At 41.2% G+C, this 25,176-nt stretch overlaps 2 protein-coding genes across 2 annotated transcripts; one reads left to right on the top strand and one right to left on the bottom strand.

Moving 5' to 3' along the window:
• Window positions 1-2,616: 2,616 nt before the first annotated feature.
• stard7 (StAR-related lipid transfer (START) domain containing 7) lies at window positions 2,617-9,636 on the bottom strand. Its single transcript, XM_044046415.1, has 8 exons — window positions 8,761-9,636; window positions 8,322-8,485; window positions 8,143-8,192; window positions 7,774-7,884; window positions 7,528-7,610; window positions 6,610-6,709; window positions 6,445-6,529; window positions 2,617-5,071 (listed from the first exon to the last, which is right to left on the bottom strand). The coding sequence occupies exons 1-8, from the start codon at window positions 9,198-9,200 to the stop codon at window positions 4,893-4,895; spliced, it is 1,212 nt and encodes a 403-aa protein (XP_043902350.1). The 5' UTR covers window positions 9,201-9,636; the 3' UTR covers window positions 2,617-4,892.
• A 4,006-nt stretch (window positions 9,637-13,642) lies between these two features.
• On the top strand, window positions 13,643-25,118 carry slc20a1b (solute carrier family 20 member 1b). The gene is made up of 11 exons (XM_044045781.1): window positions 13,643-13,956; window positions 15,347-16,058; window positions 16,175-16,315; window positions 16,980-17,065; window positions 17,313-17,409; window positions 20,726-20,845; window positions 21,774-22,055; window positions 22,183-22,834; window positions 22,933-23,118; window positions 23,231-23,315; window positions 23,464-25,118. Exons 2-11 carry the CDS (start codon window positions 15,707-15,709, stop codon window positions 23,620-23,622), a joined length of 2,160 nt encoding a protein of 719 aa, XP_043901716.1. The 5' UTR covers window positions 13,643-13,956; window positions 15,347-15,706; the 3' UTR covers window positions 23,623-25,118.
• The last annotated feature ends 58 nt before the right edge of the window (window positions 25,119-25,176 follow it).

The raw sequence follows: 25,176 nt of genomic DNA, 5'->3' as shown, positions 1-25,176 counted from the left end.
CACAGATCTATAAATTAAAGAGCGACACGTTGTGCAACACCTGAGACGCATGCACATGGTTTTAAGGGAGTGTGTTCTCCAACCGATAATAAAATTATATTGCTCTGGTTTCCGTAAGGTGCTTGGCTACTCATTCTGAATTCAGCCAGCGATGTCTCACAGGTCAAATCTAAACCAATAAATTTGAAATGATTAAACCCGACTCTTTTCTTCATGACTCTTATCTTAATGAAGTTTTTTACTTTTGACGACAACAAACGAACTATAAAATATTGGGTTTTCATTTGAGTTACTTCCATTAAGATCATTGCAACAGTGTTTATCCTGGATTTATTTTACACACTGCACTTTATCCTACATATTTTCAGAAGATAGTGGTCTCGGCACTGCAGTTAAAATGATGGATACTGCTGTTATTAAATCACACTGCCCTCTGACCACGGATGAAGTGGTATGCTATTCCTCATTTGAAGTTGCCATCCTAATGCAGCCAACATTATATTTGATGTTTTAAATACAATTCATCAAATAAAAAGAGGACAGATGACTAAAATTGCATGAATACTCTGTGTTACTCAAGTTTCTCAAGAGACTTTTCTGAAGCTGAAGCCACTAAATGGAACATGACCTTCATTAACTCAACTTAAAACACAACATTAAAAAAAGGAACAACAGCACAACGGTCATAACATTTCCCGCACGCAGGCTGTAACTGACACTGACCAGTATTCTGTCTAGCTGTGGTAGATCAGAGCCGACGTTTTCTTACAAGTTCAGATTATATTACATATTTTTTGAGAAGTATAATCATGTTATGCAAATTGATTCTAAACAGGAGCAGGAAGGACAGCTTCTTTATGGAATTCTGATTCCTGACTGGATCAAAAGTAGAGGAATACACAAAAAGTCTAAGAAACTCATGTCACTTCAAACACAAACACTCAATTTACTGGTGAAGTTGCATTGTGCAGCTGAATATATCCTTCACCTCACCCCATGCAGCCTTCAGTTAACATCAAAACTCAAAATATCTTTGTCAATTATGGGCTTTTTTTAAAACTCATGGTGGTGCAAAATGGCGGCCTCCACAGATGTGTCCCAGCTCCTGTTATAAATATAAAACACTCATTCCAGGGTAATGGAAGAAAAATGAAATAAAATAAATACATTTTTAAGGTGCGGTGTGTAACAGTCAGTGACATGCGCCTGTAGATCTTTAACAAATAGAAAACTCTGTTGCTCTTTCCTCCATCAATTAAAGATGTACTGCATCAGCAAACTACAGTGACCTTTGCATACTTTTATGTAGTAAGCTTCCGCTTCAAAGCACTAAACACACACTAACTGATCTTTCTGCACCACTTTTATCCAAAGCGACTTACAAAAGTGGAATAAGCTACATAGAAGAAGTCTTGGAAAGAAATCCACTAGATTAACCACCTAGAAACAGTGGACTGTTCCTTAATTAATATAGAAACATCCATCAATTTTCTACCACTTTATCCTCCACATGAGGGTTATGGGGGGTGCTGGGACAATCCCAGCTGACATAGGATGACAGGCGGGGTACACCCTGGACAGGTTGCCAGTGCATCACAGGCCCACAGAGGCAACCATCCACTCCTACATTCATACCTATGGTCAATTTAGTGCAGAGGTGTCAAACTCAAATGAACTGGGGGCCAATGAGCGTCTAGTCTGGTCAAGAGTGAGGAAAACAACTGTTGCGTGTGGGCAATATGATCTTCAAATACAACACAATATTCCGTCATGATATCAAAATAAAGTGATGATATTTCACAAATTTCAAAGTAAAGGTCTTTGTACTGATATGGAATGATGCACACTTTACGATAAATACATGTATGTGATGCAAAATAAGTCTATCAATATCAAAGACAAACAAAAATAAATGTTAAATAAAGTAAATAACAACTGAATAAGCTTATGTATAGAATGTACTGCTGAATGTGATACATTTAACAATTGTGAAGTATTTAGTAGTAGTTAGTATTACAGTATTAGGAGGTCGTGGGTTATGTGATGGGCCGAATGTAATTGATTGGGGGCCACCAGTTTGACCCCTGTGATTTAGAGCATCCAATGTGTTTTTGGACTGTGGGAGGAAGCCGGAGAACCCGGAAAAAGTCGACGCACACATGGGGAAAACATGCAGAAAGGCCCTTGTTCTGACCGGGTCTCAAACCCGAGGCTTCTTGCTGCAAAGGCAAGAGTGCTAACCACTACACCAACCGTGTGGCCCATATAGAAACACAGTGATGCAACGGTCATTCACTTATACAAACATACTAACTGTATGGGCAGTACGTTCCAGTTCTGCTGATAAACTCTGCTTAATGCTGCACACGAGACCTTTAACAGTCCTGTAAGATAAGGCTGATCAGTTGACCAGACAGTGCTTCCATTAAACCGCGCAGCCCAACACTGACCTCATGCCCATACAGGAAATGTAAGATTAAAGGTTATCCAATTAGACTGGAGGCTGCTTTGCACGAGCACAAGGTTAACACAAAGGGTTTTGAGGACACAAGGTTAAACCGCCATTTCCTCAAACACCACATGTTCAAAGAGAGACACACGGCTTGAAAACACACCTTGACACACAAAGATCTGTTTATTTGATCTGATTAGTAGCTCTTCCATTTCAACAACTCCTGAAATCATGGGGTTACAAGTGCACAAGCTCATTATCCAAATCACGTGGTGACAAATCAAATGTCAAGTGTCTGCAGAAAGAAAAACAGAAGCACATTTTAGACGGTTGCAGGTGGCACGCAGAAATCTACATACGACAAAATTAAAAATGTTACAGTATCAAGCTTAACAAAAGTTGAATTTTCAATTCAGTCATTTCATTAGTCTCAGTTTCGTCTTAACATAGAAGTTAACAATCATTTCAATTTCCTTCCTCACATGTACCAAAATCCCAGGCATATCTAACGTCTCGTAGCGCAATCGTTTTAAAAAATGAAAGAGCATTAAAAAAACAAGACGCCGGAAACATTAATACTGGACACAACCCAATGCACTTCGGCTGACTTGTGTTGACGTGACTTTTTAGTGCATGAAGTTGGTGGAAGAGATGGATTTTTAAATACTTGCATCAGATTGTCATGCTGTAAACAGTGTACTTTAATAGGCAATGTTTGACGGTGGTGCTCTTAGTACATTCATAACACCCATGGCAAAAAAGAATGTGGGGAGAAAGAGCTCGTTTTAGATGGCAGGAAATTCACAAGAGAGAATTCCAGTGCACGGATTATGGTGTATGAAGATCTAGTGCTGTAACACAGAGAAAACACAAACGCCGATGACTTCTAATAGTGCAAACTTAAATGACAGCTGTTATTCCTGGGATAACAAAATAATTATACAATGCAAGGTTTGACCATTATGAAATGTAGGTGAATTTCAGTTTTTTTTAGAAAGGGCACGGGTTTATTGGAGTGTGTCTACAGGAGAGCCGTGAAGAAGCACATTAGTACCATTAAATCTGAGGATTGACTTGGTTGTTATAAGACACTATGCCCCAAATGCTGAAGGACTGGTTTACCGTCACTCGGAAGGCTGTTTAGTCAACACTGGCAGTTTTTTAACAGTCACACAGTGTGGTGGACAAGAGTGAAACCTTATCTGTGCTTGCATTATGCCAATGACCCCCACACAAACACACACACACACACACAATATATTACATTTTGAATTCCAGGTGTTCCAGTAACAGCAACAAGTTATTTTTTGCAGCCCATTCCATCCAGTCATATGAAGATCAAACAAGCACTTATGCTGTAAGCCAACAGGCGATCAGTTGCTTTGTTCCATACAATGTCATTTCTTAAGCTGGGGGACACACTACAAGATTTTATTTACCCAATTTTACCAACAATTCAAAGTTGGGCAGAGTCTGCACCAGTCAGCACTGAATTGGGGATGTCGGCACGGCAAGTTGGCACAGAAATCTCTTAAAGGTAACAGACCCAACCCGACTTCAGTCACAGTCAATCAAATTTTTTTGAGCCGAATATGGACGCAATCGGGTAGACATACTACCCACCCAACTGCAAACACAAGTTGCCAACCGCCAATGAAAAAGAGTAGGTGGGACAGGAAACAGCGTCAGAAGACAAAGGCGACGGGGCGTAGTGGGAATATCAAAACAAAATCGGTAACTGTGAAAGTTGTGTTATGTCCCCCCCAGCTTAGAAAGCATTTCTGTTGAGGTCGCTCTCTGTGCAGGCCTTCATCTGTCTGCCAAGAATATGTAGCTCGAGTTTTATGTTGCAGTCACAATGTTAAGCAGAAGCCAGTCATAGTTGCTTTCCTACGTTCCACTATTTGCAGCCATTCCCATGACAACTGACCAAAAATGACACTAAACACTAAGAGTGACAAGGCTGCTGGCAATCCTGACGTGTCAAGCCTTGAAAAAGACGGGACATTGAATTGAGAGAAACCATTTTGGCAAAACACCATCTCCACGACATATACAATTTTGGCTCGAGGTGTCCAATGGCTGCAGGACATATAGATTTATAAAGGAAGCAGAAAATGTAATGTGGCATTGGTTGGCTTAGAATAAAAAAATGGGCCAAGACCATCAGTCTGGACGAAACGTTTCCCTGGCAATATTTTCTGCAAAGGACAGTGAGACAGTCGTCAATACAGTGCATTGTTCTTGGGACACATCATCTACAACATCTACATCCATGTCTATGGATGGACTTTCACTGTATGTGTTTTTAACCCTCCGATTCAACTTCCAGTTGCAGTTCACACAATTACCCCACATAGCTGCTGCTAGAGGGTTTGATTTGCATTCAAGTATAAGTGAAAACCCTCAGACACATATTGTGATCTGTAAAATGTCCATTTCAGGCGTAGATCGGTCCAGGACCACCTGTGTGTGTCTTGTCTCCACCCAGGCGCTCCTGGCTCGGCTGGCGGTTGCCATCGCTGGATTTAATGACACCTACATAGTCGTGGATTCCAACTTCTAAGTTCTTTGCCCTCAAAGCAGCAGTGTGCAGCTTCTGCAGAAATTCAGGCATACCTGCCAAGTGCAAGGGGAGAACCTCTTTACTGTCAAGAGAATATGCATGCTTGGCAGGCAAACTGGCTTTGTGTATGAGGCAGAAATACATTCACAATATATAAAAAATATACAGTTGTGTGCAAAAGTGTCTTCATTTTGTTTTTCTTTAGCCATTTAGCCATTAAGAAATGGACTTGCTGGATCATTGTCCTGCTGCAGACCCCAAGTCAGCCCGAGGTCACGAACAGATGGCCGCACATTCTCCTTCAGGATTGTTTGGTAGACAGCAGAATTCATGGTTCCATTTATCACAGCAAGTCTTCCAGGTCCTGAAGCAGCAAAACAGCCTCACACCATCAAACTACCACCACCATATTTGACTGTTGGTATGATGTTCTTTTTCTGAAATGTGGTGTTACTTTTACGCCAGATGTAATGGGACAACCACCTTCCAAAACGTTGAACTTTTGTCTTGTCAGTCCACAGAGTATTTTCCCAAAGGTCTTGGGGATTGGGGCATGATGTCTTCCTTTTTTGGGATCTTTTGGTCAACTTCATTTTGTCTGACAGGTTCTATCTAAAGGGGACATATTATACCCTATTTCCCCTGGTGTCAGAATGGTCAGTTATGAGCTCTATGTGACCTTTTCTTAACAATGTGTGTGTTTGTACGTCGGTGAAATATGGTCGCTGACTCAATGCGGCGACTGCCGACTTTATCTGGCACATTAGCTTCATATATAAAATCCTCTGTAAAACACTGTGCTCCACTGTGCAACCACCAACAGCACACTTGTCCCTCCGCATTGACATAATACCGCTCTTTCTGCCTCGCCTGCACTCTCGCAGGGACAAGGTGGAGCTCTCAAAGTAAACTTACTGGTGGGGCGGTAACATTTGCGGTGAAATGCGCCTGCTGCCGTCATAAGCGCAGGGAATTCAACATCGAGTGTTTTATAGCCTATACTTACACTAAGGGGGACCACGAAAACATGACTGAGTATTCTTTTTCCACACTTTGGCGACTGGTAGGGCCTCCAGAGTCCCAAATATAACTATTAAAATGGTTAAAAAGTTGATTTTGCATAATATGTCCCCTTTAAGTGGTCTCTCTCTAAGGGGGGCAATTACTTTTTCAAAAGGGTAGGTTTGGATAGTTTCTAGTTTTTTCCCCATAATAAATAAAATCATCAATCAATAAAAACTGCATTTTGTGTTAATTTGGGTCGTCTTTGTCTAATATTTAAATTTGTTTGATAATCTGAAACATTTAAGTGTGACAAACAGGAAAACAAATAAGAAATCAGGAAGGGGGCAAACACTTTGCACACAACTGTATATATTAACTGTAATGTGCCGTGACTGCAGCAGTATAAGGGTTAATTGCTCACCACTTGACACCATCCAGCTCACACAGTAACGTGGGAAGACAGTCTGAGGGTCGTCACTGTAGACTAGCAGGTAATCAAACCCATTCTGTGAATAGAAACACAAAATCAGACTCAAAGGCTGCCGGCAGAGAAGACTGTCTGAAACTTTCATAATTCAGTACAAACCTCATCAAAGGACTTGTGGGGACGAATGACCATCCTCGACTGGTATGAATGGACTCTCACAAATTCCTGACTCTCAGGAACTCTGGGGTGCTGTACAGCTCTGGACAACAAAATTCCATGAATAAGGTAACTAGGTTTATATAGGTACCGAAACCTGGTACTAAGTGTGTCCCAGGACTAAAATTAAAGTACCGTAATATCACAAAGCACTGACGTTTATGGTGCTGCTAGTGGAATTTAGGGGGGAAATTGACATTTGTCTGTCACAGATTTTCACTGTTCACAAGAGAAGAGATCTGTGTGTGCCTCTGTCCCAGCCTGCTGCATGTTTGTGCTGTCGCTGCCAACAGATCGTCCACATATTCTCAATTTGAAATTTTGCAACATTTTGGTTAAATCCTAGCAGCTGATAGTAAGTGTGTTGTCCAAAACATGGTTGTTTGAGCCTATTAAAGTTCAGTAAACAAAATAACTGCTTTAAAATAGCAGTTTGCGTTCCCCTACATTTTAATAATGAGAGAAATAAAATGTTTATTCTTAACTTATTTTGTTTAATTCCTTCTCCTAAAAAGACACAATAAGAGTAGTGTTAAATCCCCAGATCGATAAGCAGTATTGAAAAAAGTGTTGTTGTATGTGTTGTTGATCCTAATGAAACTTGGATACATGTGTATAGAAATGTAACTTGGATGTACGGCAAGTGGAAATAAATGTGCAAACCCTTCACACAACTCTCTCTTGCTTTGGTGGTTGATGAATTAAAACAGTACCTCCGAGTCAAGCCCATAGGTACAGCTAACAACTATTCAGTGGCGTTGGAATTAAGTGTACGATCACCACTACAGTATCGTTAAAATCTTAATGATACCCATCCCTAAAGATTGCATCCATACGTGTGTGAAACAATCCAAGTCTTACCTTGATACCAACACCATGAGGTTGTTGTCAACATCAACATCATAGCGACGCACATACACGTAGTCTCTTGAGTACAAAGGATACTACGAAAGAAGATCAAACAAGATTACATTCAGAGCTAAATGTGACTGAATAATGTAATATAGCATTTGCTCATGCCCTTCAAACTTGGCTTGTACAACAAAAGTCAATGGTGTTGTGCGAACTTTACACTTACCACCTTAAAATCAATAAACATAAACTCACAGGAAAGTGTGTGGCCCAATGCACAACTTCAGAGCCTGAAGCACAATCTCTGTCCACAACTTCAAGCTTGATCACTAGAGAATCCCAATTCTTCCTGTACTCGGTATCCAACTAGAGGAAAGGGGAAAGGCATAAGTCAAGGGTAGCGTGCTTAATATAGTTCACGGTGTCATAAAAAAACAGTTGCTTTTGTGCTGCATGTGTACAGCTAAACCATGCAAGTTACGCAAGAGCAGCAATGGAAATAGAAATGCAAAACAAGCGGTAGATATATCATACAGGCTTATAATAAATCAACATGTGCAATCCCCACTGCTATGCATATATCAAGCATTCAACCTTTCATGATCAGCCAGGCACACTTTGTACCTGTACATTGAAGAACTGTCTTGGTGTGACATCATTGTAGGAGCCCAACACTGCAATTACAAACACAGAAAAGGAAGCTGATAAATTGTATAATTATCCTCAGAACCAGAAGAAAAAAACACAGACATTTTAATTAGCATTATTCAGACACAAACATTTGACACTAGGATTTAACTGACCTCTGTATTCATAAAGGTGACTGTTGGGAATAGGTCGCCTCCACACTTTGAAGTCTTTCTTCTCCATCACACCTTCCCAGCCATCCTCCTGCTGTCCAACCACTAACCCTGAGGAGGTGCTTAGCTTTTTTGCAGCCTCAAGCTGCTGCAGCTCCAGCCCACACCTGCATATACAAGGACAGGGTATTCAGAATGACACGTGTGACATTCAAGATAATAGTCAAATCAGCATGAAAGGCTGCAAGCACACCTCGGGAAAACTATGCAATGTGGATTAGTGAACTGTGAAGTCTCAAAACAAACTTAAATGCCCCACTGCAGATGTGTAGCAAATGTGCAACCCTCACTCATCCTTCTGGTCAAATGCATTGGTGATTCTACTGTTCAACGGAGCATAATCCCGCCATGTATGTAACACATTTTAGGAAATATTACCCACCTGCGAATGTCCTCATCTTGAATCTTCTCACTTTCCCACATGAAGACACCGGCCAGGGCCGCAAACAGTCTTCCAGAGGGGGCATGCTTGCTCTGTAATCTGCGCCAAATGTTCCCAACCAGGCTCCACTTGGTGCGCTCGGAGTATAGATTAGAGTAAAGCTCGCCGACTTGACAGGCACGTCGTAACCTCTGTCCAGTAACAAAGCCGCAGTGGTCCGCAAAAATAGAGAGCAAGCCCTTCCTCTTCTTGCCAGAGCCCGTGGCCTCGCGGGTACCTGCCCTCTGGATCCAGGACAGCAGCAGGTCCACCTTCCTGCCCAGCCACGGGAATCTCTCCATCTGAGTCTGAGTGCTCTGCCTGAGTGATCTGCTGCTCTGAAGCCTCATCGTATTTACGCCGCTTTCGCAGATCAGACGACGGGATACTGGGTGAAACATGACGGCTGTGACCGTGACACAAGTTCTCAAAGACAAACGAGATTACCAAACGCTGCTGAGTGCTGCAGTTAGCTAATGCACTTCGTGGTCACGAGACTACAACTTTACCGTGATACGAATCACCTCTAAAAAGATGACGGTACGGCACGGCGACCAGAAACCGCGATTATAATGCCGTGCTCACGTTACTTACAGGGCTAACTGTGAGCATGCAGCACGGGATGCTATTGCTAATGTTATCTATGTTCTAGTGCGACACACCGGATAAACAACATAACAATGACGTCACATTTATTTCTGAAACTAAATGTAAACTCTATGGCTTATTGTTATTCCAGCATTATTATCTACCTGTGTATTTCTGCTGGAGACACGTTTCTGAAAGTCCTGCGCTGCATTTGACCTCCTTTTCCTGCTGTCTTCCTCACGCCCACTCGGAAACCCCGCCTTACAACTTCCGGTATGTGTGCTTATTGGACGTGTGTTCTCCAGAGGCGATTTTCATTGGTCCTTGTGCTTGTCTGTTTTATAATCCAACCGCAGACGCTCGCGTTGCCGTTTTTCTTCGCTGATTTGGGATCAGATTTCGTGTCTCAGTCTCTCAAGTTAAGAGCTACGGTTTTCAAAGTCCACTTATTCACTCACTCACTACACAGAGAAACAAACAAAGGCCAATCACAATGACAGGAATAAAACTTCCACACGGAACCCTGAATGTAGGAATGAAGTAAAGTATACAAAGCCGTTATAACATGTTTCCTTGTGACGTAACGTTCTCCCTTTATGTGTCGCAGGTTTGTCCTCAGAGGAACATTTATTTCACTTTGCAACTGAATTATGACACAATTAGAGCTCGGGACATCTACCATTTAACTCGGACTTGTCATAATTACAGTTGACATGCCAATTTAGTTTTAGATATAGGTAATATCTCCTTGCTACCCATTGACAAGAATGGTTTCACTTAGGGACCATCAACAAATTAGCGTTTTCTAAATATCTTTTTATTAGTGTCCATATCACAGAAAGTTACACTGCAAAATTACACAAAAATAAATCTGGTGTGAAACAGCTGTTAAATCTGAATTATGATGCTGACATGTGATATGTTAATTCCTGATAGTTAAATTTAGTGAGGAAGTGTCCAGAGATTCTGAATCAAGACATGAGTCATATTTGTGTTAAACCCATTTCATTGGCTGTTGGTTTATGTTGTAAAGTTAAAAATGCAAAAATATTCTTCATGGATTACTGTGTGTTGTCTTTTATAAAAGAAAAAAAAACATTTCTGAACTTCTAATGACCAATAACAGTGCGATGATGTAATACAAACAAGAAGTGAAACCTTATGCAGTTTAAAGATGAAAATGTGTGAGTACCAGAAAAGAAAAATAAACTCAATCTACAGCCATCAAACATATTGCAAACATTATTTTTGCATCTCTTTTGTTTGTGCTACTTCATTTCCTTATTAAAGACAAAAATGTGTTTAGTTTGTGACTTAATTACATGTGAATTTAACTTTATACATTTTGTTCATATATACATATATATGTATGTATGGAATTTAGCAAGGAACTGAATCAGAATGATGCAGACAAATATAGACACATTTTCCATGGGATTCATAATAGAAAAAAATATCAAAAGACACAAACCGATAATAACGTAAAAAGCCACATTCCTAATAGTAACATCACTCATCCATGATACACATTCAAAGAGCAGGCTATGATTATATCAGCTGAAGGCTAATTCAGAAACATTCAACACATTGTTAACAACAAAAAGGTTTACATCTATCCATAGATTTTTAAGTAAACCCACAGGACCAAAATGAGAAACATTGTCAGGATATAATTTGACATCACCATTTAACATAGTAAAATCTGTGGATCAAGTTTGATTTTATGTAAAATTATGACTTGTTGTTATATACAATGCAAGAGTGGTTCTAAATATAACAATCTGTGTGGAACTTGTGCTTGTAAATTAGTGCCCATGGTGTTTGTTACCTCTGAAAAAGGAACAGAGGTTTTATGTCATTGCACACTTCAAGTAGACATGAGAAAAGGTGAACCTGGACACATAAGAAAGATGTAGGCAAAGAAAGTATTATTGAGATTCAAAATCGGGGGGAATCTAGGTCAATAGGCGGGGTACACCCTGGACAGAGATCGCCAGTCCATCGCATGGCCTTGAGAGTCAAAATATTATTATATGTAATATACACAAGGTGGTGCTGTTGAACTATATGGAGAGTAGGAAATGATCAGTCTCATGGAGGCTTTTTGTTGTTGTTGTTGTTGTTTCAATATTTGAGAGATTTGGGATCAGTGGTTTTTCATCGCTACAGGCACTATATTGACTACACGTGGCCCTGAAAAGGCTGTGGTGTTATCAGGCTCCACATTCTTTCAGCCACTCCTTCAGTGAACTTTTCGTGACTTCATCTGGCCAAAATAAACAACACAGATATAAGACAATGAATATCAAAAGGAGCTGATGCCCTTCAGGCAAAACAATGTGTATTGCTCATGAAAGCCGGCGAAGAATCATAAGACCATGAGACGAGATGTTTTTGAAGAAATGAGGCCCATAGCATGTGCCTCTCATTGTTGACTTAGCTCAAATGCAAATATCCTCATTATCATCAATATTTAGACTGCTCCAGAGAGCTGAGCACTATTTGCATGCAGGATGTAGATTTCTATAATGTCAAGTTTATTTAGTGTTTTGAGTACTTCTGGGCTTTGTCTATTTTATACCTTATTGGGTTTGGTAATAATGAAAATAACAGTAATGAATTCCCTCTTTGACTTTGACAGTTAGGTCATTTTCCTGGCTTCCAGATAAGTGCAAGAGAACAAACACAGATCCTGATTAAATATTATGATGAATGAGTCGTAGATGTTTTGATGTTCGAGTGTATGAGTGCACTTTTGCAAATTTCCAGCGTAAAACACCTTGAATTAGTAGTTTTGAAACAGATATGCTACAATAGCTGCTATAATCGCCACTCCTTCATTTGTGGAATGCTGCCTTCAGGTGTTCAGACGAAATTCACAATTGCATGTATCCTGGTAAACACTCTTAACAGTTCCCAATACAGTGTGGGTGAGGAAATTTTCCATGATCTTTAAGAGCAGTGACATGGGCAAGTGGGCGAAGACCAGAGTGAATTTGACAGACAAGCAGACAAGCAGACAAGCAGACAAGCAGACAGACAGACACACACACACACACACACACACACACACAGACAGGCAGACAGGCAGACGTTGGCCTTTGTTAAAGAGTGAATGTTGTTATCATTTTCCAACCAATTGCACAATGGATGACAATCGTCTAACACAGTCAACATCACCCCCACTGGTGTTGTTGTGTCTGTTTTGATTGTATCCTTATGGTTACTATGGGTGACTGTTTGGGTTTGTCTGTGTGGGTTATGTTTATTGGCTCATGGGCTTTTATTTGAAGCGTGAGTGCATGACAATTGAGGCAGTGAGTAATGGCAAAAATATCAAAAACACCAGATATATCCTGCGTACTGGTACATGGAGAAATGTCAGTGAAAGTGTGAATTAGAGTGTTCAATAGCCTCATCTATGTATAAAAAATAAATTAAATAATTAAACCACGACCCTCTGGTGGAGGATAAAGCGGTAGATGATGACTGAAAGTGATTTTTCTCTTATATGTATAAAGAGCAGCAAGTACAATATTTCTTTTTGGAGTTTGACTTTGTACTTTTGTACATTTCCGTATAGAAAAGTTTACAACTCAATGTTAAAGTTTTGTGACACATATTTTCTAATTAACATTTTAATGATTGTTTATTGTGTTTCTTTTTGTAAATGGGGCTTCTCTAATGGCGTGCACAGACATTTGGAAGGGCAGGGGCGAAAAATAAAAAGGGCAGATGCCACTAGTACGCTTAAATCTGGCATGTCTGAAGTGCAAACTGGGGCCAAAAGCTGTATCACATTTCCCTCTCTCCAAAACAAATCACTTTTTATATGTATATTTTGCTTTAGAATGCAATACAAATGGCACCCAGTAGGACACTTCCTCATGTTTTTACCACTGAAGAGGGAACATTAGTATCCAACGTTTTGTACCTTAGGGAACACACTCACACACACACCCCTCAACTGGACATAGTGATTATAAATTTGTATGAGGGACGAAATATTCTCATGTCAGTGTTATCTGTTGACTTCAATGAATTGGGGCTCGTGAGTCTTGATGATCTTTTAAGCGGCCTCAGATTTCTGGACTTTGGGAAGCTCTGCTGAAAAGAAGAAGAGACCCATGCACTGAGCACATGATCAGTTAAAAAAAGGGAAGAGAGAGAGAGTGGGGGGAGGAAAGCGGTTGTCTTGGTGACAGCTGGAGGGGTGGGGCTTTCTGGTGGGTGTATCCAATAAAAAAAAAAAAGAACCTCCTGTTCTTTAGACCGGCACGAGCAAATTCCCCACATGCAGCACCGAAGCTCCATCAATTGAGGACGTTTCTGAGTTTGTAAAGACGGATTTATTACACTTGGGGTCTGTTAATCGTCGACAACTATTTAACTTATTTTTTAACGCAAGGCAGCTATAGATTTTTTTCCCTGGTATATATTTAAATTTCGTAGTCATTTTTTCTTCATTATCCCGCGCGCGCTATCGTAGCGTTGAGTGCGCGCTCTTAATTAGCTTACCTGCTAGTAGCCAGCCTGCGTTCTTCACAAGATTGACAACTGCAACGTGTGGTGAGTTTTACAATTTTTTTGTGTGATTTAATAGTTCGTCGTGTGTCTCCCACCGGACATTTATGATGATTGGCTTCGCCATTCAGTGTAAATACGAAGCTAATGCTAATAGTTACATTGAGTAACAACCGTAATGTTACATCTTAAACAATATGGTCACGAGCCGAATGACTTATGAGAAACTAACATATTATATGAGTGAATGCGGACACTTTTGGAGGTGAAAGGTATTGTTTGGACGACGTTAGATAATGAGTGTTGTCATTGTGTTCCCGTTATCTCCAGGTCTGGGTAACATTTGGCTAAGAACAAGGTTATTTGGCGCGATGAAAGTTGTTATTGAAAGTAAACATAGTCTTATCAATATTGACAGTTCGTCCTAGATTATTTTGCAGATCGTGGCTACACACACGGCGGAGTATGTCCTCTGTCCTCCCGGTCATCGGTGGGAGTCACATCCGGTCCATGGTTACGTCCCCTTTTACGGAAAATTACGTCATTAAAATATAAACGCGGACAATAACGACACGAAGCAACGATTGCTTGTTATAATTTTGGTAACATCAGTCGTCAAGTTTGAAGTTGACGGTCCGAGTTGTTTGTTTATTAATTTAATTTCTACGGGCGCGTGACGGCGCTCGTATTCAGAGTCGTGTTGTATGAATGGATGACGACACGTGCGCACGTAGGATATAATGCGCCATGTACAAAGAAGGCACGCCTTATCTTTTACGGAAGAAGTAGTCAATTATTCTGAATAAAACAACAGTAAACTTTAACGATTGAAGCAGCCGAGTCAAATTCGATGACTTTGTCGTATATAAATGCCGGCTCCTTCCTGCGTCACATACTAAAAATGGCCCCGAAATGGCGTTTTTAGACAAGGCAGTTGCCAGATCCTTCTTCCGGTCTTTTCGTTTACTACCGGCTTTTACATACATCTATATGATTTTACTTTTATTTGACAGATGCAGTGTACTATAACTCAACACCTTGAATGAAATAAAATGAAGCTTAAAATAAGCCTTTCTCCACAAAAGCAATAGAAAACACTATTACACATACGGTCCATTGTAATTTTATCCATGTCACAGTCTTTGCAAATAGCAAATTGTTAAGGCAGCAGTGTTTTTTTTTATATAATGTGTGCTAAAATGAAAATAGAAGATCGGTTAGAAACATTTCATCTTTACATTCTTGTCCCTCCATTAATATATAGTCGTTAAAGGGGTTATTATATTGTTCCGTCTTGATGTGAATCAAATCACATCTGCAATGTCTATCTGAAAAATTCCAAGTACATGATTCACCCATGTTGTTTAGCTCTATTTACCCATGAAGATGGAATGTGGAAGTTATTATTAAAGCAAACATTTTCTGTCTTTTTCAGGATGTACACCTGCTCATCTGCAGTTACATTTGCACAATGGCTGTCTCTTCACTCAGTTTAATAGCTCAGCACTCAGAAAAGAACAACAGATCTAGTTTAATTACAGGATAGCAATAGGCCCTCCTCATAATTGTTTACCTTAATTGTTTTCTGGTCAGCTCCAGATAAACATTCTTACCAATTTGCACTGCTGAATCTGCTGAAATCCTGTTTTAAGACAGTGATCCCGTAGAGAAGCTAATTATTTATTTTACCTAGTACCTCTTTATTTTACTAGCTGCAGTCTAGAAATAGCATTTTATATCCATATATATATTACATTCCCTTTAAGATTGTGAACCAGTTACATAGACTACAATCATGGTTTCAACAACTGCAGCAGCAACAACAATAATACTGGTTAGCACAGTAGCAGCAGGCCACACGGCTCTGACAGAGTACACGTGGCTGCTAATTGTTGGCTTCATCATTGCCTTCATCTTAGCCTTTTCTGTTGGTGCCAACGATGTTGCCAACTCGTTTGGTACAGCTGTTGGCTCTGGAGTGGTTACCTTGCGACAGGCTTGTATTCTGGCCACGGTGTTTGAAACTTTAGGCTCAGTACTCCTTGGGGCCAAAGTGAGCGAAACCATCCGAACGGGTATCATCGATGTGACCATGTACGAAACTTCCAAGCATGTCTTAATGGCTGGGTCGGTCAGTGCCATGGTTGGTGAGTATCTCTTGGTAGAGCCTCATGAGGAGATCCCTGTTCTTACAATGTCTTTATGCATTACAATTTTATGGAAAAGCTGTTGTGTCTAATGTCATCACTTCATTACTCATTAGGTTCTGCTGTGTGGCAACTAGCTGCCTCCTTCCTTAAGCTCCCCATATCTGGAACACACTGTATTGTTGGTGCTACTATTGGATTTTCACTGGTTGCCAGAGGACAGCAGGGAGTCAAGTGGTTTGAACTCCTACGCATTGGTAAGCCTGACACTGATTATCTGACCTAGAAATGTCCTCTTTGTTTAGGTTGAAGTGCTGATGTGTGACATGCAGTGTTATTGTTACATGTTAACAAATTTTTTGTCATATGTTTATGAGCCTTGATTAGTTTGGAGTTGTGTCAGGTTTAGTAAAGTTACATTTACAACACATGGAAATATGTAACTGGTTTGAAATGCCTTAATCGCAGTATTTCCTGGTTTACAGTCAAATGAGACATTATTGTTTGAATAATGCCTCATTTTACCCTTCGACTATTCACAGGAAAAGTAGTTGTAATTACCACAATAGCCAAAGGATGTCCACCTTACAAGGAAAATTATTAAGTTAGGAAATCATATAACTGAGATTTCCTGTTTAACCCAAGAACAGGCTTATCAGGTATTGAATTTTCTTGAAAGAAAATGCTATTAGATTTCCCAGAAGATGATTAAGGAGGAAAGCATTTCAATATTTCCGCAAAGTTCCTCATGTATTGAGTTAACGTGCTATGTAAAAAAGAGATTGTCTCTGTTTATGCCAATAATATAAACAGTGTAAAATTTATAACCAGGGTGATTTTATGTTCAATTTTCATGATGGAGTTGTTGAGTATTACACAACCAGTAACCAATAAATCTACTTTTATTTCTTTCATTTGCAGTTGGTTCATGGTTCCTGAGTCCCCTTTTGTCTGGAATAATGTCAGCGGTTGTTTTCTACTTTGTGCGCATTTTCATCTTACACAAGGTAAGTTGGCTCTTGTCAACGTTGTGGCAGTGTGTGTATCTGATGTGTAGGTCAGTTTCAACACGGCACTTGCCCACAGTTATAATGAAATGGAGGAAATGTTTGCAATAAAACTACTGCCCGATGACACAGTCATTTGCATAATTTTACCACCACGCCCTTATTAATTGTTACCAGGCTACAAAAAAAGTTTTGTTGTCACTAAAAACTTAATACCTGATTTGTTGCTGTGCTTTGTCCCCCGTAGAAAGACCCTGTTCCAAATGGACTGAAGGCCCTGCCCGTCTTCTATGCGGTGACCATGGGAGTCAACCTGTTCTCCATCATGTACACTGGAGCTCCGAGTGAGTATCATTGTTTCAGTCATTTTGCTCTGCATGCCTGCCTCCAGCCACAGCTTAAAATAAACTGCTCCCTCAGACAGCCGGATGCCCACATGTATTCCAGACTGAACCAGGCTGTGTTTACCATTTTCACAGAAACTGTGTTTTATTTTAACATGTTTTTTTAGGCTTTTTTGCTTGTGGTTGTATGTGGGTCATAGCTGCAATAAAAGTTTTTAAAGTGGAGCACAACAGGGAGATGGAAAAAGGTTTTCACTTAACTGTTGACATCACTGACTGTGCCCTTCAGACATGGAGGAGGAAAAGAAGTAAAGAGGGTATTTGCAATGCTCGTAGTTTGTACTGCTGCTTAGTTATGCTTTGAATACTTGTCGTCCTCCTGAAACGCTTTATTAAATGAGCAACTTTTGCTCCTTTGTTTGTTTTTCTCTCTACAGGGCCTTACAGTTCAAGATGTTAGCTGGCCTGGGCCATTAAATGGCTGCTACAGGCCAGAGTTTGACAAGATATGGTGCGTTGATGTGTGCGGGCACATCAGCGCACTCAGTGGAGATCACATGCAGTTCCAGCATGGCCCACAACTGGGCTTATTAAGGCACATTCTGTACAGTTGTGTGAAGTCACCTCAACACAGTGTTCATGAGGACCTGTACTTGGGTACCTCACAGAAAAAAAAAAAGGTGCGAGATTGCATTTAGACACCTAAAGAAACACCTTGCAGCGCACTAGCCATACCTTCTTAATACTGTAGATGAGGACACATTGTCAGCACACACATAGTAAAGCCTCAAGACTGCATTGAAGCCAGTTCAACATTAGGATAATCCTCTTCAGGTTAGCCATAGACCTGCCGACACAAAGCAACACAGCTAATTTATGTCCAGTGATTAACTTAAACACACTCACAGTTTTGTCATTCCATCTTTATATAATGGCACTCCACGCTTATGTGGTAGCAGGATCTGCAGCCAACTGAGTGGAGTGTGTTTGGGTTCCTGTGATAGGAGTGAAGGCCATGTCCCTCTCATTTTCATCGTATCACTGTGGTGCGATTGGACACCAGGCACCCCACAGCACATTCCCATACTCGATATATGCTCCAGTGCTGGTGGCCTCAAGTCAGCACGAGTCAAAATTTGGGCCAAAGAATTTGAGGGTCAGCTGGCGATTCTTTACAGACGTATAGTGTGACCTGGGTTCTTCACACCTTATAAAAGATTCAGTGGCTGTCACTCCACTGCTGCCCCAATCATTGTGAATTGAAAATCTACCCAGATTTATACATGGTCTTAACTGCCATCCTCTTAAAATGTCAGTCAGCCGGATGTGAATAGACAGCTTTCCAAGTTTTGGTGTAGTCACCATCAAGTCTTCTTGGCATCTTAGAGATACTATGTTCTGTTCAAACATCTGCTGCCTTCACAGAGAAGTGTCAGAGCCTGCTTCTTGTGCACACAAAAACACTTTTTCTTTAGCATAGTGCTGTGTGTTACACAAAGCTGAATGTCATGAGGATGATAAAAATCACACACACACAGTTTTTAAACTTAAATGTGGGACACAGATTGTTTTTTTTTGTAACCTGGGTTACCCTTACACTTGGTGGTGTTGGTTGCTCTGGGGACACAAAACAATCAGTGGTGTAACTAACACATCACACTTAAGAGGTTTTGCTTAAACCCAAGCCATTATCCAGAAACAAAGTCTAAAGTTGCTATTGTCAATCATTGTATCATGGATAGATACAGATCCCTTCAGTGCAAATGCAGCTTAATACCTTAAGTGCTACACTGGGTTTTAGTCCCAAAAAAAAACCCCAACAGGTTCTTTGCAAGTGAGTCATAAACTGCCACCATAACTGTCATTTTAATTGGGCGTAGTGGTGAGTGGCACATTACAACCTGGGGAGAAAAACAAACATGTTGTGTAATACAGGCCACGGGATAGAGGTTCCAGGGAGGGGTGTGGAACGTAGCCGTGGTTAAATGCCATTTCCTGTGCAGAACCATTCATCCCACGGCACGGCTGTGGTGTGTATATAACTCCCTTTTGTGTGAGAGTGTTTATCGGACGGGTAGATCTGGGCTTTGTCTTTTATATTTTGTCATGGTGACAAAGAGTCACCACATAAATACTGTCTGGCTCACCAGTCATTTTTGGGGTTTTGTGTCCCTTTTATAACACTTGGTGTTTACTGTACTGGCGGTGGCTGAAACAACACCTGCCTCTGGCTGTCTCACTACATGCAAGCTGATGTACTTCAGAGAAAAGACCTGGGGGCTTAGTTGTTCCAGAGCCACCCTCCAGTTTTTTTCCAGTTTCCTCATCCCTGTGTTGTCCTGTAGGGAACGAGCTATTGCTTAACAAAATAAACATCAGTGAGGTGCTTTTCGGTCTGCTGCTGCAGCGTGACACTGAAGAGAATGCACCATGGACTCTGCCCTCAAACGAACACAACAGACGAGACACTTATCACATAGCCTTGGCCCTCATTTCCTTTTGTTTATCTTAACCTTCCCAAATAGTTCCAAGCTTGTGGTAGTTTTTCTTTTTCTTTTTAATTATGCATGGCCAAGGTCACCTAACCAGAGGTGCGTCTGGAGTTTTCAACAGCTCCTGTTTTTGTTTTTCTCCTAAATACTCTGCTGACATATATCTTTGCTGTGTGTTGGAGACGACCGTGTCCCCAGGGAAATTTAAATAGTTGTTTCTGCCAGCATGTTCTGCATTACATCTATACCTCTGCTGCATCAGCTCTGCTGCAGTCTTGGCAAGTGGCTGCTTTTATTGCTACAGCAAACTGCTTGGATGTATGAGTACATCACCTGCTTAAATAATGTGGCCTTTTAGGGTACATGCAGTCCATGGGCAGTTATTAGCAGGGTTCTTGGGGGTCATGGTGACATTTTTGCTCCTTCACCTATTAGGTGTTGCATAACTGTTCAAATCCAGAGCCACGCCACATGCTTTCCATTTTTAACAGGACGTGGCACAAAGAGGGCAGTGCTGTCAGGAGGTTGTGTTATGTTATTTTAGTTAGTACTTTTACCTTAATTCAGTGAAGCTGTCCATGTTGTATATGATACAAATTCCCCATACTAATTTGACCTTATATTAAAACTATCGTAGCCCCTTTTTTTCTTAGTTTCATTAAACTGCTTAGTTGTAAAACTTTGTAAGATAGTCTCATTGAAATGTAAGTTTGTGTGTTGTCCTTTAAGGAAAGGTAGCACATGCTGCCTTGTTTTTTAAAAACTGCCTTTCTGCTTGCCTTTTGTGTATCTGATTCTGTCTGTGGCACCTGGTGGTCCTTCAGTGCTGGGATTTGACAAGATCCCTTGGTGGGGCATCCTGCTCATCTCATTGGCCTGCTCACTGCTGACTGCCCTTGTGGTCTGGTTTATTGTATGCCCTCGCCTCAAGAAGAAGATTGAACGTAAGTAGCATTTAGTTTTTTGTTATTTTTTTTAGGGGGTATCTGAAATCCCAGTGGCCACCAGTTGTGCAGACCACTGTACTGAGAGGTTGCCTCTCTGAGGTCACTGGACAAGTGAGGAATTTAACACTGCACATGAAACCTAAGCCTATTCCCACTAAGGACTCCAGGCAAATGGAGTTTAGGGACATAATCCAATTTAAAATCTTTAAAAAGTTGCCACCAGTTTTCCCCCATATAATCCTGGATTAATGATTTGTACAAGTTTAAACTAACGAGAATAATTACAAAATGGCTGTTTCTTTAAACAATTTGGATAAACCTGTTTACAGATAGACTCTCTTACTCTGAGAGAAACAGCAGGGTTTATCTGTAAAATCTAGATCAGCCTCTGTTCAGTTGATGAGCAGACTAATTGATTAATAGTTGTGATCCACCAATTGCTCTTTGCCTTAAAATAAGCCATGGTTGATTTAAGGTGTTGACATTGGCATTAGCTGTGCAGTTAATGCGAGAAAGCTCAGGGTGACTGCTGCGTCAGGTCAGGATCGACGATGCAGTTTGACCAACTTGTGTGATTTTTTTCTTAGAAAATATTGGTACTTAGTATCTGATTCACTTTAAAACCACAAACAACCGCCATATGATCCACAGTGTATTATAGCTGGTCATAAGTAAAGCTGCCAGCGGTTGTGTAAATATGTTCCTTGTAAGGTCATAATCCCTTATCTGATCCTGGGAACACAGGCGCTTGCTTTTGACCACAGGTAACGTTGCAGTTTTAGGACAAAATGTTTTCTGACGGTGGTTATGCAATTTTTCCAGCTCCCCTGCACATTCATGTAGAAATGAAACACATGTGCTGTGCTAGTGTATATGTTTGGCCATGACCCAAGTAACATCTCATTCCCGACTCCTCACTGACCAGGAGATATCAAGTCCTCCAGCCCCGCTGAAAGCCCGCTGATGGAGAAGAGGGAGCTGAGAGAGGCTCACTGTCCAATCCTGAAACAGACTGCCAAGGAACCCTCTACACTAATCACCCCAGCTGTCAATCAAAGCACGCCTGAGCTGCCCCAACCACCATGTGAGGAGCGCAGGGTCGTGTTTGACATCGGAGACTCTGAAGATGTCGACAATAATAAAGAACGCAGGGTGGCATTTGACATTGGAGATTCTGATGACATTGACTTCAGCAATGCAAATGGTGGTGAGTGTGCCAAGAAACATGTTTTGCTTTAGTATGTAATGTTGTCACTTGATGGTATAAATTATAACCTCAACTGAATTAATGCTGAATTAATAGGTTTCAATATTTCTTTTTCCGGTTTCTTCAGCACCTAAACAAGTCCAGGCAAATGGCCATGTCCAGATCCAGGACCAGGACCAGAACCAGCAAGCCCAGCACACCAACGGGTCAGCAAATCCTCCCAGTCAAGTCCAATTCAACAATCAGGCTCAGTTCAACAACAGGCCAGCACAAATACCAAGTAACGGTTACAGCCAGTACCACACGGTCCACAAGGACTCTGGTCTCTACAAAGACCTCCTGCACAAACTCCACCTGGCCAAGGTTGGCGACTGCATGGGCGAGGGTAATGACCGACCAATTCGGCGCAACAACAGCTACACTTCCTACACTATGGCCATCATCGGCATGCATGGAGACTTCAGGCATAAGGAAGGTGACTTCCGTGCCAGTGAGGACGGCGACAAGGGCCCAGGGTCAGGCAGCCAGGAAAGAAAGCGCATACGTATGGACAGTTACACCAGCTACTGCAATGCTGTGGCAGAGTACACGACTCCTGAGGGCTTGGGAGCCGGAGACGTGGCAGTGGAAATAGGGAAGGAGGACGCAGGTAGCAGCCAAAGCTCTCTGGAGGATGATGGGCTTGAGGCAGACAAACCAGAAGTCTCAACGCTCTTCCAGTTCTTGCAAATTCTCACCGCCTGCTTTGGATCCTTTGCACATGGAGGCAATGACGTTAGGTACGCATACTCTTGTGTTGCGTTTGTTTTCCTGCAAAGATGTTTAAATCATTTTCACCTTCAAAGTCTTGAAGTGACCTTCTTTCCTTCCTTTGCAGTAATGCCATTGGACCTTTGGTCGCTCTGTGGTTAGTTTACAAAACCAACAGCGTGAACTCAAACATGTCTACACCCATTTGGCTCCTGCTGTACGGTGGCGTGGGCATCTGCGCTGGACTCTGGGTTTGGGGTCGCAGAGTGATTCAGACCATGGGCCGGGACCTCACCCCCATCACTCCCTCAAGGTACGAACAGACAGTCTTAGTCACAAGACCACATCCTCCACAGACGTTACCAGTCTTTTGAATTTAGCAGGCATGCTCAGAGACTTAAGTGTTGTTTTTCTTTCCCCCACAGTGGCTTCAGCATTGAACTGGCCTCAGCCCTGACTGTGGTGGTGGCCTCTAACATTGGCCTGCCTGTCTCCACCACCCACTGCAAGGTAAGCTGGTCAAACACTGTGGTCTGGCAGGTAGACACGGACAAGGGGGGCAGAGCCTCGTCTAGACGCTCTAAATGTGGAACACGTTTTTAAAAGACAGACGGATGATTTGACGGTGTGTGGTATATGACAACTGCTGTGTTTCCAGGTGGGCTCGGTCGTTGCCGTAGGATGGCTGCGTTCCAAAAAGGCAGTGGACTGGCGTCTGTTCCGAAACATCTTCATGGCGTGGTTTGTGACTGTGCCCATCTCGGGCCTGATCAGCGCCGCAATCATGGCCCTCTTCATGTTCTTCATCGGACCGTGAGCATTTGGCGAGGCCCCACGCAGGGGGAGGAGAAAAATGTGTGACGTTGGAAGGCCAAAATACATCGCTTACCTCAAACCAACAAAGAAAAAGGAAAAAAAAAAGTGTTGAGGACATGTAATATGGGCCTGTGGTTCTTGGCTGCATAATTTTCGACCTAGAATTTGCCATTTGTTCCATTTGGCCCACAAAGCTTCACAGGGAAGCTTGCATATCTTTGTTCTGACTTTGCTTTTTCGTACCTCCATCATTCTGTAAGAGTTAATCTGAAAGCATCAGCTGATTTTGTTTTCATTTTTCTAATGCTCATTCTTCCATATTTTCTTCTTTTTTTTTAAGTTGAAATGATGTGTGTGTGTATATATACATCCATTCTGTTTTAATTTTGTTTTAAAACATACAGAAATGAACAATAAAATGCAGTATTAGACTTTTGCAGACGTAACTCCCATCATAACACAAGCAGAAAGTAATGTCAATGCTAAAGGAATATATTTAAGTGAGGTATTTGGTGTGTGCGTTTTTCCCCAATTTCAAGACTTTGTTGCTAAAAGATTGTTCGTTTTTTTTCTTCCTTGTATCCCCTAACAAGGATAGTCGCTGCTGTGCTGGAGGTTTTTTTTTTTTTTGGTACTTTAAACTCATTTTGAATTTGAGAGAGGCTGGTGAACCTTTATCCACATGACACAGTATGTGGATAAAGCACTAATTATAAATCACTGGATAACCAGCAGCAGAATAACATCAGACGTATTGTCATAGTGTTTATTAATAAATAAAAAGTCAGTGCTCTAATGCCGGGAAACAACAAAGCCCTTTATCATTAAAGTCAGTGGATCATCTGCTGTCATAATTAGAATCACCTAAGGCTCTAAAATTCTTGAATTGGCACATAAATGACCAATTGAAATATCTTTGGTGACTTGAATTTGAGAAACGGTAACCACAGAATGTCAACTATTGCAAAAACATCAAGGCGAGGCCTGAACTATCTCCTGTTAAAACTTGATTGCGTTGATGGTTAAATGCTTTAGGGACCTGCTTCAGACTTGTTTTTATAGTTCACCTTGTAAAGGCTGCTTCTCAGCTGGGGTTGAGGTCGCATCTGCCCGAGACAAAATCCAAAATCTATTATACCCCCCTGCCTCCCTTCCTTCTTGAGAAGCTGAAGTTACAGCTTTGAAGTGAAGAGGAACAGGAACCCAAAAAAAACTGGAAGTCACCAGATTGATGTGGTGTGGAGCTAATCTGGGCAGATAAACATATGTTGCATGCCATTAGTGTGCGGCCATTTGGCTGCCAAACTAAATGCATTTCAGACCGAAAGATGGTGTAGTTGCCTTAATTGTTTTTATTTTCCCTTAGATACCAAAGACGAGGTTGTTTTTTTGTTCTTTTTCCTTCTTTTTAAAAAAAAAATACACATCATCATACTTTGGTCCATGTTTATGGATTCCAAATGAAAAAAGCAAAATAAAAATGGGAAAACACTGAAATTGAAATGAAGCCTTTTTTTTTCTAAGCTGTATGAATGTTGTGTACATGACCACAAAT

The sequence above is a fragment of the Solea senegalensis genome, linkage group LG15 (genome assembly GCF_019176455.1).
Source record: "Solea senegalensis isolate Sse05_10M linkage group LG15, IFAPA_SoseM_1, whole genome shotgun sequence".
NCBI classification, from domain to species: domain Eukaryota; kingdom Metazoa; phylum Chordata; class Actinopteri; order Pleuronectiformes; family Soleidae; genus Solea; species Solea senegalensis.
Note: the sequence above shows the minus strand (reverse complement) of the source record. Positions and strands in the feature narration are given on the sequence as shown.

Coding starts and splice junctions, on each gene's coding strand:
- slc20a1b (XM_044045781.1), top strand. CDS start 15,707: ATGGTTTCAACAACTGCAGCAGCAACAACAATAATACTGGTTAGCACA. Junction 16,316..16,979: donor GTTTGAACTCCTACGCATTG/GTAAGCCTGACA, acceptor TTTCATTTGCAG/TTGGTTCATGGTTCCTGAGT. Junction 22,056..22,182: donor CTTCAGCAATGCAAATGGTG/GTGAGTGTGCCA, acceptor CGGTTTCTTCAG/CACCTAAACAAGTCCAGGCA.
- stard7 (XM_044046415.1), bottom strand. CDS start 9,200: ATGTTTCACCCAGTATCCCGTCGTCTGATCTGCGAAAGCGGCGTAAAT. Junction 7,885..8,142: donor GACAGTTCTTCAATGTACAG/GTACAAAGTGTG, acceptor CCTTTCCTCTAG/TTGGATACCGAGTACAGGAA. Junction 6,530..6,609: donor CCCACAAGTCCTTTGATGAG/GTTTGTACTGAA, acceptor TTCTATTCACAG/AATGGGTTTGATTACCTGCT.